At 35.2% G+C, this 17,323-nt stretch overlaps 1 protein-coding gene across 1 annotated transcript; it reads right to left on the reverse strand.

Moving 5' to 3' along the window:
• Positions 1-1,373: 1,373 nt before the first annotated feature.
• On the reverse strand, positions 1,374-17,057 carry LOC140142836 (transient receptor potential cation channel subfamily M member-like 2). The gene is made up of 12 exons (XM_072164855.1): positions 16,853-17,057; positions 16,268-16,371; positions 15,092-15,226; positions 13,025-13,211; positions 11,984-12,203; positions 7,259-7,487; positions 6,655-6,765; positions 5,754-5,872; positions 4,925-5,048; positions 3,481-3,621; positions 2,022-2,276; positions 1,374-1,397 (listed from the first exon to the last, which is right to left on the reverse strand). Exons 1-12 carry the CDS (start codon positions 17,055-17,057, stop codon positions 1,374-1,376), a joined length of 1,854 nt encoding a protein of 617 aa, XP_072020956.1.
• Between the last annotated feature and the right edge of the window lie 266 nt (positions 17,058-17,323).

The raw sequence follows: 17,323 nt of genomic DNA on the forward strand, positions 1-17,323 counted from the left end.
TTAACTTTAATAATCACAATTATATGTGTTCTTGCTTTTCTCTTTTACGATTATCAATCAATCTATCTTATTTTTTTCATCAATCTCATATAAGCATAGCAGCAGAGGTAAAACAATTGCACATTAACAAGTATTGATGAAGGTAGGTACGTCATTATGATAGTACATTAAATAATCAAAACAACGAATACAGGGTGAGTCAAAAAAGTGCAATAGAGAGAAGAATCCATTTTTATTTAAGAACCGAGTTGAACCTTTTAGGTTTTAAAACATTTTACAAATAACATATCCATTAGTGATCTTGTGTGAAAAATCAAGGACTTACCATTTACCGTTTTGTTTTTATGACACATTTTATATCGATACCCAAATTTAATGTTTGTCCAAAAGACAACTAAAATTTGAATGTCAGTCCACTGTCAGGTAGATTTGGAACAACTGCCAGTTTCTTAACCTCTCTGGCATTGAAATAAAATGGAACACCCAAAGTGTCATTGCCCTTGGTCTTGGAAGAAACATTATTTGTTGTTATTTTCATTTCCCTTTATTTTAAAGATGTGTATTCTCTATTAAAACCATATAAATTTGTACTCGGGTTTTTCAAAAGTCGAAATGAAATGCGCGCAAATGGGCTTGGAGTGAATTACAAAACATCCAGTAAGTTGGACATATTGGGATTAAATAAATTGGAGTAGGAGTCGGGTGAGGTATGAAGGACTTAAAGTAATGATAGAAAGTTTGTTTGAACAGAAAAAAAGGAATAAAATTCAACCTTATTTAGGTTAAAGTCAGTTTCAGAGCTGGTGCATTTATCGTGCATTGTGTGCTCGCATTCAAAATACATGGTACCTCGTGGACAAATAATGAAATTGGGTATCGCAGCAAAAGGACTCATAAAAATTAAACGGTAGAAGCGAGTCACTTCATTTTTTCACAGAAGGTGACTATTGAGTGTGGCATTTATAGAAACTTTCAATAATGGGAAAGTTCAACTTGGTTCTTCCATAAATATTGATTCTTTGATATGTTGCACTCTTTTTGACTCACCCTGTATATACAAAAAAAAACCCATTTAAAACACACAGTTTACAAAGAACCCATCTTAAGTTACAATAATACAATTATAAACAAATAAAACAAATAATTAAGCAGTGTTTGTTAGATATATTGTATAGTGAATAATATGGGCAAAATATGAAATTACGAGAGACAGTAATTACATTCTAGATACATTATCATGCTATTTTTGAATTTATTGAATATTTATTATCATGCTACATTATTCAGCTACCAGTGTAGCTTCTTTAATTTCACTTGGCAAACTATTTCATAGCCTAGGACCAAGTGTAAGAACATCAGTGATTTTATGGATATCAGGATGATAATTCTCTATCTTTCTGGTAATATAATTGTGAATGCACAAGTTGTCAGATGATCTTAGTAATAAACTCATATATTTGTACATAAATATACCCAGTTTTTCTATGACATAATTGTACTTTTCGAACAGTGGTTTGATGTGGCAAAGATACGAACTATTTGCAATAATTCTTACTGTTTTTTTTTTTCACAATTCTGTTTAAAGTATAGTTATTAGCAGTATCACAACAACAATTGCAGCCGACAATGCCATGAGAAAACTTTGAACTGTCACTTGTACGATTTAAATTAACGCTCTGCCCACTTTGATATCATCTCAAAGGGAAAACACAGCAGATTGTTTGAAATTTATATTGTTTTTTTTCTTTAGGCCGTTTTTATGAGGTAAAAACACGTGTAACAATGCCCCCATATGAGAGTGGTTGCCAATTTTACCACGTTTTTTATTACACCATTTAAACAAATAATAATTTTACTGGGGTAATGAGAAAAAATATGACCTTTCCTCTGATATCAAATTAGCAGAATTGATGATCAAGAATTGGGTTTACCGACATCAGACACTTGAAAACGGACATGGTAAGTTCCTGCTTCATCAAAGATCGATCATTATTGCAACAAAAAAATAAACGTTTTCTTACCATTTTTACAATGGTGATAATATTAGGCCCAATTGACTGGAAGTAGGTGAAACTCTTTAGCAGTCTGGCGTAGAATCCTATCAGGCAATACGCGAGGATAATCCTAGCCCAATGAAGTGACATGTTGGTGTTTACGAAGAGAAGAGATACTGCTATCCAGAATAATAGCAGTAAAAGTATGTCGTATTGATTCCAATAGCTGGATATGAAATGTTTCAAGCACAATGTCCATGTACGAAGTCCTTCGTCCGATACCTGAAAAAACCATCATGGACAGAAATGTGTATTAAAGTAACGTGGATCAATATTCGCAGGTCCTAACGGTTTCTAGTCCGAAAGTTCGCTGGTGCCCTAACCCTGACCAAGATCTTAACCCTGACCCTAACCATTATCGTACACCTAATCCTAGCTCTAAGTCTAACCCTACCTCTATACCGCATTTGTTTGATGGCATGTAAAACCGTGGTCATTTTAAAGTAAAGTTGAACAATGATGGTGCTATTTATTTTATCGTGTTTGCATTGCACATTTACAAGGCAAATGGCAAGGACATTTAAAAAAAAAACCTATTATTACGAAATGTAAGGGATAACTTATATTAATCCCAGCCTTGAAAATAAAGTAGGCAGAGCTGGGAATCAAATCCGGAACCTCTCGGTTCTGAAACTCAATGTATTACCACTAAGCCAACTAACTATTTGCTGTGAGAAGTTTGATAGCAGTCCTTGATATTACTGAATAGAATAAATCAATACTGATATTTATCTAATGTACGATGTTATTCATATATACGTTCCACATAATCATAATATTTTGCCAGGGGATGGTCCATACAATCACCCCCCCCCCCCCCGCCATGTTGACGCCTGTATGTGGGTTTTCTGACCAAATTAACCTTATATTTGGCCATAGGCAATTTTAGCCACAAAAATAATCCAAATTTTTACGCGCTTCGCGCAATTTATTTCCACATGTGCCCCATATTTCATCAGTTTAGCTTCAATGTGGCCTATTAAAACCAAAAGGAACTGTTTTTTGATCACTATGTTTGAAAAATCACTTTAATTAACAAAACATACCGAATTTAATTAAAAGTTCATAATTAAAAAAGTAAATGAGATATTTCAATATTTATTTTTGATTTTGAAAACATTATTCAAGTTACATGGGCTCGAAATTGATTACAAAGGTGGTTCTAGAAAAGCGGTAAATTTATTTTAAAAAAACCTTACATCCACGAAAGCGCAATATAAAGTAAATAATAAAATACACACGAATGCTTGAAAATTGTACAAACCTATTCTTGTATATAGTATCTATTCATCAACACTTTATTCAAAACAAAGTGAATCAAATCGAACAAGTAATAATTGCACGATTAAAAAAACCATGTTTTTCTCAAAAAGTCAAAAGTGGATGTAAAAGCTTTTGCAACAAAACTCTTCATACTGCCACAAACCTTCCGTACGATGTCCAGTGACATTGTTCCTGCCCAAGCTAGGATGAACAAATCTGCGGGATGCATTGGTGATGGTGGTTTTGATACCTCCGGGGATAGCAAGAAGTAAGAGAGCGCCGCCAGGAACACCAGGTAGAACAACTGGGGGTAATAAAATACTATGACTGTAACTGTATCATAGTAGATTACAATATTCTTTATTTGAAGTAGCATTGAGAGATTTCTGGGAAAAGTCACAAAAAGTTAGCTGTCCCTATCGGATATATGTCATTCTTATTTTGAACCAAATAATGCGAGTATATTGGTGAATACGATTGACTGATTTTTTCTCGGGATTCCGAGACGTAAATAAAATTTAAGATGATATCATAAATAAAACACATTGGTGGCTGTCATTTTCTTCGGAATGGGGGGGGGGTCATACTGGGGTCATAGAATTTTTACACCAATTTAAGAAAGTGTTACAATTGTTTACACCAATAATAGATGGAGGGTATCGAATTATCAAGGACTGGTGACTCAAAATTTTGCGGGCTGCGCACGCATTCTTTTAACTTACGATAAAATGTTCGCACACTCTTTAGTTATATAATTCTAAATTTTTGTCCGCTCTGCCCACTTTCTTTACACTTACGATCAAAATTGTAATTCGCTCAGCGCACTTTCTTCATACTTAAGTTTTTGCTCGCTCCACGCGTAGTTCCGCAAAGAATAATTTGTCTGGAGTCTGTGTCGGGGGTGTCTTAATATTTTGCGACCCGAGGGGGGGGGGGGGGGCAAAAATTGGCGAAAAAAGTGACATCGCCCTTATGACTCGTTTTTCTGGGTATGTTAGTTTATGTAATTGCAGTCATGTAATTATTAGATCTTTTAACAAGAGCGGTCTTTAAAAAGAGAAAGCGGGGCCGTCGTCTTAATATTAATATCAATTGCTTCATATATAGTTAAAACCAAATAAGTCATGCACAGTTTTTGGATTTTGTAAGTATATACAAGGTTATTAACAAACTGTTTATTTTATTTCCACGTCATGATGCATCCATTGCTTAAAATAGGAAGTAATAACGTATTACCCTTAAACGTGGTCTAGTCGAAATCTGGCAAATTTCACTACCATGTGTGTGTCAGGTTGTTTCTGTTGAACCCTTCGATGTTTTCGTCTCATATAAAACATGTTTAATTTTGTTTTGAAGTCTATGTCAGGGAGCTCAAATAGGACCAAAGTATTTATGCTGAGTAAGCATTTGGACTTGGTTTTAGGACTAGCGACACTTCGCACTAGAAAACCTTCGCACTAGCGACCCTTCGAACTAGAAAGAAGTCACGATAAGATGTTTACTAAACCTTTGGCTTCAGTTTTTAACCGTTTCCAATGTCTCTGTATTCGCTTTAACCAACATATCTTAACAACCAAAAATCACATCATACACCCACAGGTACATACCACGTTTATTTTGAATGTCATTCTCGGAGATTGATAGAAGTACTTGATCTTTTGATACCATGTCAATTGACGCTCACCAGTAAGAACTATCCCAAGATCACTCGTATCGGTATCAGATAAAAATCTATAAAAATAATTATCAAACTGTCAATTTTACGATCATAAAATGTGTGAGTAATAATTCAAGCAAGTACACGGAATCAAACGTTAAATTGAGCAACACAGTCCATTACAAATTATTACCTGGTCCCTCTTTGCATGATGGACAAAACAGTATTATAAGGGTCTTCGAATAAAATAATAAGGCCAAAAAAAGTTGTTTGTTTGTCCTCCACCGCCCGCTCCTCAGATTAAGCCCTGACCATTTTTTTTTCAATTTTTCTTCAATTTTTTTTTTTCAGATTTGGAGTATCTCTGATCCAACTAGAGCTAAATGCTAAGATCTTTCATGGTTGAAAATAAAAAAAGCCCCCCAAAAACATTTTGTGTCTTCAATATGCAAAGTTATAACTTGTGTTCATGTCATAGTCTATTATTTTTAGTGACTTCAAAATACATTAAAAGACTATGACATGAACACAAATTATAACTTTAACTGCATATTAAAGAAACAAAATGTGTTTTTTTTAGTCACCATGAATGATTGTAGCATTTAGCTCTAGCTAGGTCCAGGAATACGCCAAATCCGAAAAAAAAATCCGTCCGCCCGCTTGTCCTCTTTCAAAGCTGTGGAGGACAAACAAACAATTATTTTTTGGCCTAACTGTAACCACAAATCCACCTTAAAGCATACTCTTGAACATATGATAATAATAATAATATAACTTACACACAGGGACTCAAGCTTTTGCGACGTCGTGATAGCAATCTTGCTAGCGAAGGCACAGGCACTTTGTCTCGAAGCACTACGGTTACACCTTCACACGCAGAGTTATTGTTTGAGAATTCCTGAAAATTGTTTAAAGAAAAAACATTATTGTTTTGAACGCGGGTGTGTTATTGTGTAGGTGAGGTATGGAGGTGTGCTTATACGAAGGGATATTGTGTTTTGGCCTAAGAAAGCAGTAGCGTAGTCAGCGATGAGACAGGTGAGTCAGAGTCCCCCCAAAAAAAAAATAAAATAAAATAAAAGAAAAGAAAAAAAATTATAAATGTTTGCACATTGTCCCAGTAAAGTCCTGTTTTGGAAGCTCGAAGACTTTTACATTCTCTCTAAAACCCCGCTATAAGTATATACATGAAAATGATACAATCAGAATTTGTTTTCGTCTTTGCCCGCGAAATTTTGAATTCCCCCACCCCACTTTTAAAGCTGGCTACGTCCTTGTAAGAAAGGTAACCTCTGTATCCAAGCTCACGCGCGCATTTTCTGTGTAACTTTTTATCGAATATTAGCATTTAGATAGGTGTTGAGATGGCTGTTTTGAAAGCAGTCTTGGATTTCAAGCTTACATTACATGCGCTCCAGCCATGTATAGCTTCATTTCAATTCAGTTGACGCCTGTACAGCGTCCGGACCTGGCAACATCGCTCATCTAAGCTTACATGGAGCACTCAACTTGTCAGCGCTTACGCGCGAACTCTCTCTTTGTGTAAGCTCGCGATATTTTCTCTATTTTTAAGTTCGCTAAAGTACCCCATACTTAACGTCGCTCCAAGAGGCAACACCATTGCCAACATGCCTACCTTTCGCCGTATGCACGCAAGACTACGGTAACCGTTTTATTTACCTGCTTTGGTACAATTGGTGCCTCGTTAATGTTGGTCATCTGAGCTTGAAGATCTAGTCGGAAAGGCACAAGGCGTGGTATCAAAAATGGTAGAAAAAAGCAAGCCATCAGCTGCGTATTAAAAATGAAATTTATTAAAAAAAATATATAAGACGCTGTGTAACGTGTTCTCTCTAGCGTTATTGGGGGCCTATTCGACGTAGAAGTAGTAATGTAACATAATTCATTACCATCGCGATAGGTGAAAACAATAATGTATTGTTGCACAATACTATAAGCAGGTTGCACTCATCACCTGTCATTATGTATATATGTGCAATCATAGATTGAATACAATGCCGCTCTTTTCAAAGACACTAATCGCGCAGGTGTGAGTGAAACCTATATTAACTAAGCATAATGTGAAATTTCCACAGAATTACGTTCCAGGTGTTAATACCTATGCTTTGATAATCAATGGTACGATGCAGAGTTATAGCGTACGTCTAGTGCAGGAAAATACACGCAAAAAATGTAATGAATCCTATTACATCACTACTTCTATGACAACTTGGTTGCTTTATGTTTGAGATAACATTTTTTTCCTACGAAGTGATTAAATTACCTTGATATTGTTGCGGTTGCTATCTGACACCCCAAAGTACCATATTTCTCTCATAAGATTCTGTACCCCGGAATTGGCGATGAACCGTTGATTGTTCCCAGCGATAGCAAGAGAAAGACAGGTTTCATTTCCCCAATTAGGAAGTGGGCGGATGAGCAGAAGAGACGTTAAACGCTTGTTTCGACTGTAGCATTCGTCTTGTATTTGAATTGCTAGTTCCTCATATACACTGGAAAAAGTAAAATATTATCTTTTTCGTCATCGTCATTATGATGATCATCATCGTTGTCGTCATAATTTACATCCTCATCATCGACATCATCATAATTATTATCAGCATCATCATTGCCGACGTTAACATGTAAAATAATTATTCATATTGTCATTGTTTTATTCACTAAAACTGAAGTCTATTAATCATCATAAAATATTTTGTGTTTTTAATTGTCATGTCGTCAGGCCGATGTGCACATTGTTACTGGGCACTTCATAGCTCTGAAATGCGCAGTAGCCCTGTGCGCCAAATGATCTCAAATGGCTACATCCCAGGTCTACCTGCAAAGGCTAATGAGATTTACCGAAAAGGTCAGTTAATCACAGAGTTGCTTGATGTGATCATTTATTAACTTTTCTAACAAAATATTATCTATACCTGGACAATACCAGCAGCTATCACACTGATATACACATAAAAACCTCAATTAAAGAAAGTCCGCAGTTATGTAACCCGTCCTACACCAAAACCTGATCTTGTTATGAAAATATGATTACTAAGTGTGTAGAATGATACCACATTTACTACCAAACACTCTAAATTGACAAAGATTGATACCAGTATAATGAAAGTTGGTGCATTTTCAAAAGTTGTAAATTAAAACGATACACACGGTCGAAATTGCTGTGCGGGGTTTATTCATTTGTGTGCAAATTGAGGACGTTATTTACATATACAGCCTGTCTCAAAAAAAATTGTGCAAGTGAAAAGCGCCCTCTTTGGCAATTGGAGAATACTCTTGTGACATGATGCTAACATCAACGTCAAGGGCACAGTCTTAGCTCTCACATGCCGTTTGTTCTGTTCAATTTGCTCTTTTTAATCTCGAGATATGTTTAGTTAACAACGAAGGGTAAAATCACAATTGTGCCACTTTTACTAGGAATAGGCTGTACATGTAAATCAATGATAGCTGATGTTGATGCGTCTAATGGACCCCCCCCCCTTCGGGGCTCGTGCATTAGACGCATCAACACCAGCGCGCGTGCATTATTTTGTCTAATTTCTTTGTCAAATTTCATGAACTTTTCAAAGTTCATTTACCTATAAGTGTGCAATACCGTAGAAACCCGTCTATAAGGAATAGAAGCGACTGTGATGATAGCATATTTCACGCTAGCGCCCTCCACAATATTATATCATTATGGAATTTGAGCAAATCATTTACCGACACAAGCAGGTATACAATGTATTATTTTATCTTTATTTCGCATCTCACGAGCATAGCTCACTTGGCAAGGCATAAGACTTTGGTTCTTTAGATCGGAAGATGGTGAGTTCGAGCCTCATCACGGTCACACAAACTTTTATAAACAAAATATTGTTCAAACTTTTCATTTATATTTTCTTGCATTTTCTAAAGACTCCTTTCGTGATCATTTTTTTTTCATATTTAGTTTAATTTATTCTATTGTTTTTCTTTTATTGTTTCTTTTCTTTGTCTTTTTTTCTTGTTTAATTTTATTTTTCTTTTTTTTTCTTTGATTCATATAATATTGGCAGGATAAGGAGAGGAGGGAACTAAAGACCCATTCAGTGATTTGCTCATCCGGACGATCGTAAAAATCATCAAAATTCACCTTTGTCATTGTCATAGATGTGGTAACATAGCCTGCTAGTGGTTTAGCAGAAAACCGTGTGACACATAATATACATTTGGCTACATTTTATTATACGATAAATACGAATTTATTAAACATGGTAACAAATATTCTCTAGCAGATCGGTTATACGATGGAACTGGTAGGCATAGGCCTATTATAAATTCGGGATATTAAATATCTTCCTGACGAGGCAGATCTGCGCATGTGGTCAAAGACGATTCCTTACTAGCCACAGACCGTCCGCTGGAATTAGTTGAATCGCTATGGCTGTTGGTCGGACCTCTCATCTCTCCACATCGATTGTGACCTATCCCCGACATTGCCCTTATGAACTCACATCCTCCTGTTTTATTCCAATACGCTGGCGAAGTTACGTAATAATCGGATTAACTACCATAGCAATAGGTGAAAACAATTTTTGAATATACTGCGTTATACACTGATACGTTCAGGCAGTACCTCTTCATTGAACCATATCATGCTGCACCTGTAAGATCTTTGAAAAGACCAGTATTGTATTCAATCTATGATTGCAGACATACACAGTACAGGTGATGAGTGTAACCTGCTTGCACTAGGATCTACAACATGCTCATCTATCAGGGCACAGTTCTTTAACCCTAATACATTTGTACATTTATTGAAAGACCTTTGAAAATGTGGGTACAAAAACTCATACTCTACAACTTGAGGTCAAATTTTTCAGTATGATTGTTTAATTGAGGTTATTGAACTATGTCTTTGGGATGAGGCCATTGTGGTTCATAGTGTTGTAGCGCAGCGCGATATGTTCAAAATTGTTTTCACCTATTGCTATGGTAATTAATCCGATTAATTACGCAACTTCACCAGCGTATAATGGCCGAATAAATTCTGACCATCACTTGGCTTGTTGGATTCGTCTATACTACAATTCGCTGTCGAAGTGACGTAATAATCGCAATAACTACCATCAAGCAGATTGCAATAATCACCCGCGTATGTCACCAAACATAGATTGAATACCACTCTTTTCATAAATACTAATCTTACATGGCGAGTGATTAGCATTTCTTTGACAACTATGGTTTAATGCATATATATAGGTGCCACGTGAACGATGAAGTGCAGGGCTATATATTCGAAATTGTATTCATCAATTGCTATGGTAGTTAATCCGATTAATTACGTCACATCGACAGCGAATAGCCTATAGTATGGGTTCAAGTGGAACAAAAATAGTGTATGTCCATTGCTAGCTATGGTAATTAATCATGTTAGTGTTTACATCACTACTTCGGTGAAGACAAGAGAAGTGTGCCTTCTCTACCAACGCCTGTGATATAACAGGTGCAAGCGAAACAAAATTGAATGACCAGAATAGTTTCCTTTGTCAGATGAATTGATTGAAGTTTTTGAAGACACTCTATTTTTTTTGTGTTAATAGATTCAAATATGGAATAATTATTATTCCTCATCTATTTTTTATTGAAAAACTGCAATTGTGGCAACAGAACAATATTTATTTTGATTTAATTTCAAGTAGAAACAAAATCGTGCTTAAGCCAAAAACGCACCCTACCTCAAGAATTGGGATGGCACAAAGGTGCAACATAGGTTTTTATTGCAAAGACGAGGACACACAAGTAGTTACAACACATCTGTCTAACCGTGGGTTTCGCTATTATTTAGAATAAATGCTTTTACTAGTTTCTATAAAACCACAAAATTACTATATAAAAAAACTATAAAAAAACTAAAAAAAAAAAAAAAAACGCACCTAAAATTAAAAGTAGAAAGGTAGATTTGAAGAAAGATAAAAAGAACATGTCAAAAGTTAAAATTAAACGAGAATGAAAAACGGAACCGGTGCCCTGACCATGCTCTCTTCAGTTCCAGTTCCAAAGTCTGACGCTCTATCAATTGAGCTATACGATCCCGATATACGAAACAGTCGTTATTATGTCAATACAATTGATTGGTGTTACAACATACTTAGATGGAATGCATAGCCACCCAGTGCCAGTATATATTTGCTCAAACTCCAAATACAACAAGCAACCAATTTTATTGAGGGCGTTTCTTGGGTATATCCTTGTAGACGGGGTTTTACGGTATTTGTTTATCTTTTAACATGTCTTGAATGACAAAGAGAACAGTATTTACCATGGTAAAATCATTGACATGCACATGTATTGAATTTTACAGCAGAATGTGAAATATTTATTTATCGTTTAATTTGTCGTAAGTGGAAAAAGAGAATCATTATACATGTATCATGATAAAACATTAAAAACAATTTTGTATTGTTGTGTAATTGATGCATTCTTTTGATTTCACGAAGGAACTTGATGCTATCATTGATTTACATGTACAGCTCTCTTACCTAGTAAAAGTGGCACAATTGTGATTTTACCCTTTCGTTGTTAAGTAAGCATATCTCGAGATTAAAATAAGCAAATTGAACAGACTAAACGGCATTTGAGAGCTAAGACTATACCCTTGACGTTGATGTAAGCATTATGTCACAACTTTATTTTTTTGTTGCCACAGAGGGCGCTTTTCACTTGCACAATTTTTTTTGAGACAGGCTGTAATTTAAATTTAAATTAGCCAAACAATTTGAGTTATTCTTAGTCTGTTTTTTTTCTAATGTTCTAATACCATTATACAAGTGTCTACACCTTGTAAATATGCAAAACAGGATTTAAAATAAATAGCGCCTTTATTGTTCAACTTTCCTAGTTTTACATGCCATCAAACAACCCTTGACCGCTGTTGGCACCATATTATTATGATTTCATTCATTCCTATAGATTTATCGTTCTAAAATTCATTTATCAGGTTATGTCCTTTAGTTCCTCTCACCCTGATTGGTAGGCCAAAGTTTTCATCAACTCGTCATTTCTTTGTTCCACTCGCTTCGACATATGTCTCAAGATAGCACTTGCCATGAGGGCCGAGGCCATCTTCTCTTTCCCAATCTCCCAGAATATTCTCGCCATGTCATGGTATTGATTGAGAATAGCGTAGAGGAATAACTCAGCTGCTGGGTCTTGGTAGCAGCAATGGGATGCTGCTTCTGCAACTGTTGAGAAAATAATGTTGAACACTTTGAGTAAACTGTAAACTCGTGGTATTTCAGTAACAATGAGAAAGGACACGTACCTTTAACCTTTAATGTTAGTAACGAGAAAGGAAACGTACCTTTAACCTTTAATGTTAGTAACGAGAAAGGAAACGTACCTTTAACCTTTAATGTTAGTAACGAGAAAGGAAACGTACCTTTAACCTTTAATGTTAGTAACGAGAAAGGAAACATACCTTTAACCTTTAATGTTAGTAACGAGAAAGGAAACGTACCTTTAACCTTTAATGTTAGTAACGAGAAAGGAAACGTACCTTTAACCTTTAATGTTAGTAACGAGAAAGGAAACGTACCTTTAACCTTTAATGTTAGTAACGAGAAAGGAAACGTACCTTTAACCTTTAATGTTAGTAACGAGAAAGGAAACGTACCTTTAACCTTTAATGTTAGTAACGAGAAAGGAAACGTACCTTTAACCTTTAATGTTAGTAACGAGAAATGAAAAGTACCTTTAACCTTTAATGTTACATTGTTGGACAAGAGTTTAGAATATTTGTTCACAAAGTGCCAAGTCTAGTTGACTAATTAATACTTCAGTGATGTGACTGTTTACTGTTCAGATAACATCGCGAAAACATACGTTATACACGTAATTTATCTTCCTGAAAGAGCCTTGTCATTGACCGTTAGTGAAAAAAAATACTAAAATCTTACGCATTTTTGGTTTCACGTTTTATTATAAAGAAGGGGAAGAGGGCTGTACAAACACCCTATGAATATCTATATCAAACATTATATACAGATTTATTTGGCATACTAACTCAACGATTTAGGTCGACGACGCGGTAGCGAAGTATCAAAAGAGCTTTCTCCAGTGTGGTTGTTGTCAGTTGTAATCTGCGAAAGGCTTGAAGAGTATCGTGGTACCATTGTTTCTTTAGGCATAAATTCGTGAATGACCTCATTAACATCCTCTAAATTGAAGGTGTTATTAGCTGAAGATTCATCCTATTGAAGAAAATAATGTGAAAATCAAACTATCATAGAGCTCTCACAATTGACGCGTGACCTCCACAAGTAGTGTACGTTAGAAGTATAGGCAATTGCCTAGTTAACGTCACTGTGTGAAAAATTACCGGCCAATATTTAAAGTATTCTCTGAAATTCTAGAAAATATAGTTTTGTAACATGTCCTAAATTTTTAGCTAATTTAGGTGTTTGGAAATATTCGCACTTTGGTGTTTTAGTGTATGTTATAGGTAATAGGACACTGCCTAGTTAACGTCACTGTGTAAAAAATAACCGGCCAATATTTAAAGTATTCTCTGAAATTCTAGAAAATATAGTTTTGTAACATGTCCTAAATTTTTAAGCTAATTTAGGTGTTTGGAAATATTCGCACTTTTGTGTTATGTAAACGACAGATAACACCAAAAAAAAATAAAGAAATTATTTCCAAACCATGTTAAGTCTGCAAACCACTATGCTTCTCATTTTCAAGAACGCTGGTTAACAATAAGCAGACCATTGTCTCATTTCGTAAACAAAAGCCCACACAGAATTGTAACCTAGCGTTCGCTTTATAATCGTTCACCCAACTGAAACTATAATACCAGCTCATTGCTCATTGCACAGGTAAATCAGAAACATGTGTTGTGTGGATTTAACCAGAGAAGATCTGATTTAATCAGTTGAGCTGTTTTCAATGAGTGTTATCTTGGTTTAATAGCTTTTAATGGGGTTTAAGTCCTGCAAAGGTCGTGGTGAATTCTACTGTAGACATGACTGCATCATGTTTGTAGCAGATCGTTTACATTATCCTTTTCATAATTAAACAATCATGCTCCTTCTTTAATATTATCTTGGTCTTTTTCATCATTAACAAGATCATCATCAATATCATTATCATTATCATTATCATTATCATTATCATTATCATTATCATTATCATTATCATTATCATTATTATTATCATTATCAGCATGATAATCGACATTATTCTCATTGTCATCATCATCATCGTCATTGTCATTATAATAATCATCATGACTGTTGTCATAAGTATCAGCAGCAGCTTAATTTATCACATCATTATGCGCAGCTGATCTCCATCAAGAACAAGTGATCATATATCATTATGTGATATTAACATAAGTCTTAAAAAGGGTTTGTTTACTTAAAACAAATAAAAAGTAATTATTATTAACCTGCTTTCTGACACTTTGGAGAACTTCATGTAGCAATGATCCCGGTTGTACCTTGGAAATAAATTGAACAAAAACATCAGTGCAGCTGCTTATGTATGACTTGGGTAAGACTTTAAGGAATCTAACAGAGATACTGAGACTATCGTAACAGTATCACGTGTTGTATCAAACTCTTTGCACTGAGTGTCTGCTTTGCCGGTGTGCAGTGCAAAACCATAGGGGTGGCGCCATTTGGGGCTACAGTTGGCTACACCCTGGCTACACTGGTCGTTGAAGTAACGGGTGCTCTTAAATACATGTAAATCTACGACACCTCGAGAGCCGTTCTAATGTTATGATGTATATACTTGACTTGAACATGTAACTCGTATTATTTGGCTAATTGGGCTAGATTTAAAATGTATGTAAATAGTGCCCTCAATCTGCACACAAATATGCAGTTTATAGAATAGTTTGTAGAATTACTACAAAAAAGCAGGCGATAAATATTTTGATATAGAAACGAGAATCTTTGTTATAAATAGGTATAAAATATATGTGTATAGGGTGATAATTGTTAATATTATCGAGGTCTAGAAATGAACATTATAATAATGTTCTGTTATAAAAATTAATAAATGATAACATCACTCAACCGTGTAATTCAATTTCTTTCAAATCTAGAGGATAAACTGGTCTTACCTGATTGTATAGTAAGGTCAGCTCATCATTAGTAAGGTAAGCTTTCAAGCTCACACCATTGTCCAAGAACAATTTGACGAATTCAGGCTGGTTGGCTACTAACGAATAACGTAGGTTGTCACCAAGGTTATCATCCTAGCCGAGTAGTATTTTGGGGGAATAAAAATAATAATTACGTGATGTGTTTGATTATGGAAGTAATAAAAGTATAGTTTTAGCCTTGTGTCGTATACCGTAGAATTCCGTCTAGAAGCATATATGCCTCTAAACGAGGGTTTTTTTAACGAAAGATATGAAGGCCAATACCCTTCTCAAAAACATTGCAATAGATTGGTCATACAAATATACATGTTTGTACAGCCGCCTTTATCAGTAATATAGTTGTTCAAACTCCAAATAACGTTTTTGTTGAGAGTGTCTGCCTCTTGTCTCTTGTGTCAAAAAAAACTCGTTTTGAGGCATATATATGCTTGTAGACGGAATTTTACGGTATTTCAAGACTCGATTATTTCCGCATAGTAAGAAGCGCGTTGGCGAATTTCAGGTCTATAGTTCGTAGGCATTAGTCCGAAACCAATATACAGTAAGCAAAAGAATTAAGGTAGCAGTTGTGTTCACCCCTGTATATCCTAAATAAAGACAAATGTGTCAAAATTAAAACAAGCAGGTTGTTTGTTTTGCCTGTTTTCCTTAGCTCTCATTTAAGAACTTATTTGTTGAAATTGGTTGAGAATTAAAGAAAAGGTAATCCAAAACCTAATGAAGATACGAAATCAAAATTTGCACTTTTGTGTCCTAATCAAGGAAGGCACGACGCTAGTTTTTCGTGCTAATCAATGAAAGCACGGCACTAGTTCTCTTGTTCGCGAACGCTTTGCGTACAAATCAATAGGGCATGCAATGTGGCAAACTGCAACTTTTAAATTTGCATCTTCCTTGGGTTTTTGGATCGTCGTGTCTTTATTTCTTGAACAATGTCAACGAATGGGGTCTTAAATTCCGAGCTAAAAGATGCAGCTATTAGCCGTTGGTTTCAATTATGACATATCTGAGATTGCATTTTATTTCACTGGTTTAAGTCAATGTTATTTCCTACTCTGATTGCAGATATTTTCTGAGTCCTCTTGAAAATGCAATTCTTAAACAAGAAAATTTAGTGCCTCAGCAACTGCCTACCTTCCATGCACTTGAATTACTTCCAAATAGCTCAGTCCAGACAACATCGACCTGATTCAGTGCTTGCGCAAGGAACAACTGGTTTTGTTGTCTACCTTGTTTTGCTGTTCAAAAGAAGAAAACAAATTTATGCCAAAAGATATTGATCAAAGCCATCACAAACAAACTCACGATGAGATATAGCCAATTGAAGGTAATATTTCCTTTTGTTTCCTGTAGTTTTGGAAACCCTTTAATTGCTTATATCTTTGGAACTGGTTGCTCAATTTCAATGGGGTTTTCTGCACAATGTAACTTTGTATATGCTGTTACTATCATATAATAAAATCAAAATTTAATATTTTCGAGTTCCAACTGATTGTGCTTGATTGCACCACATATTACTACGAGGCAAAAATAAATCAAGCAAATTATTTAGTTATTAGGACTCATGAACATAATCAGCAATAAATTAAAATGTAATTTTAATACAATTATGCATTTTTAAATAAATTACTATTATTAAAACACTGGTAACTATTAATGTAAAAAATAGGTGCTGTATGGATGAAAGTAGTTTTAAATAATGCAAATAATTCACTTCACCTTTCAGTACGGCCTTCAATATAGATGTTTTAATCTCAGATCCACACGCCTGATCAAATATATTCAGTAGATGTGGCTTCATTAGGCATTCTTCGATACGTCCCAAATAAACTTCTACATCAAAAGACTTTTCTGAAGGTTTTCCATCGTTCATTCTCAGTAAAAGCTGTCGAACCTCTTTGCGGACGTCTTCAGTCAATATCATCTTGCTTCTAAACGAAATAAAAACATTATGTTCAACAGTTCAACTACCACATTATGAGCTGACTTTCATACGACAAAATAACAATAACATATTAAGACATCTAATCGGGGGAAATTAAATTGAAATCGCAATCTTCTGCGTGCTGCAGAGCCATTGAGGCCATATTGATGAGACATCACCGTTGATGCGACAGTATCAATTGGAATGAAACTTATAGTTGGTTCAACATTTTTGGTCCCTCTGGTACCTCAAGGCAACTAACCAGA

Source organism: Amphiura filiformis, chromosome 2 (genome assembly GCF_039555335.1).
Source record: "Amphiura filiformis chromosome 2, Afil_fr2py, whole genome shotgun sequence".
Classification (NCBI taxonomy): domain Eukaryota; kingdom Metazoa; phylum Echinodermata; class Ophiuroidea; order Amphilepidida; family Amphiuridae; genus Amphiura; species Amphiura filiformis.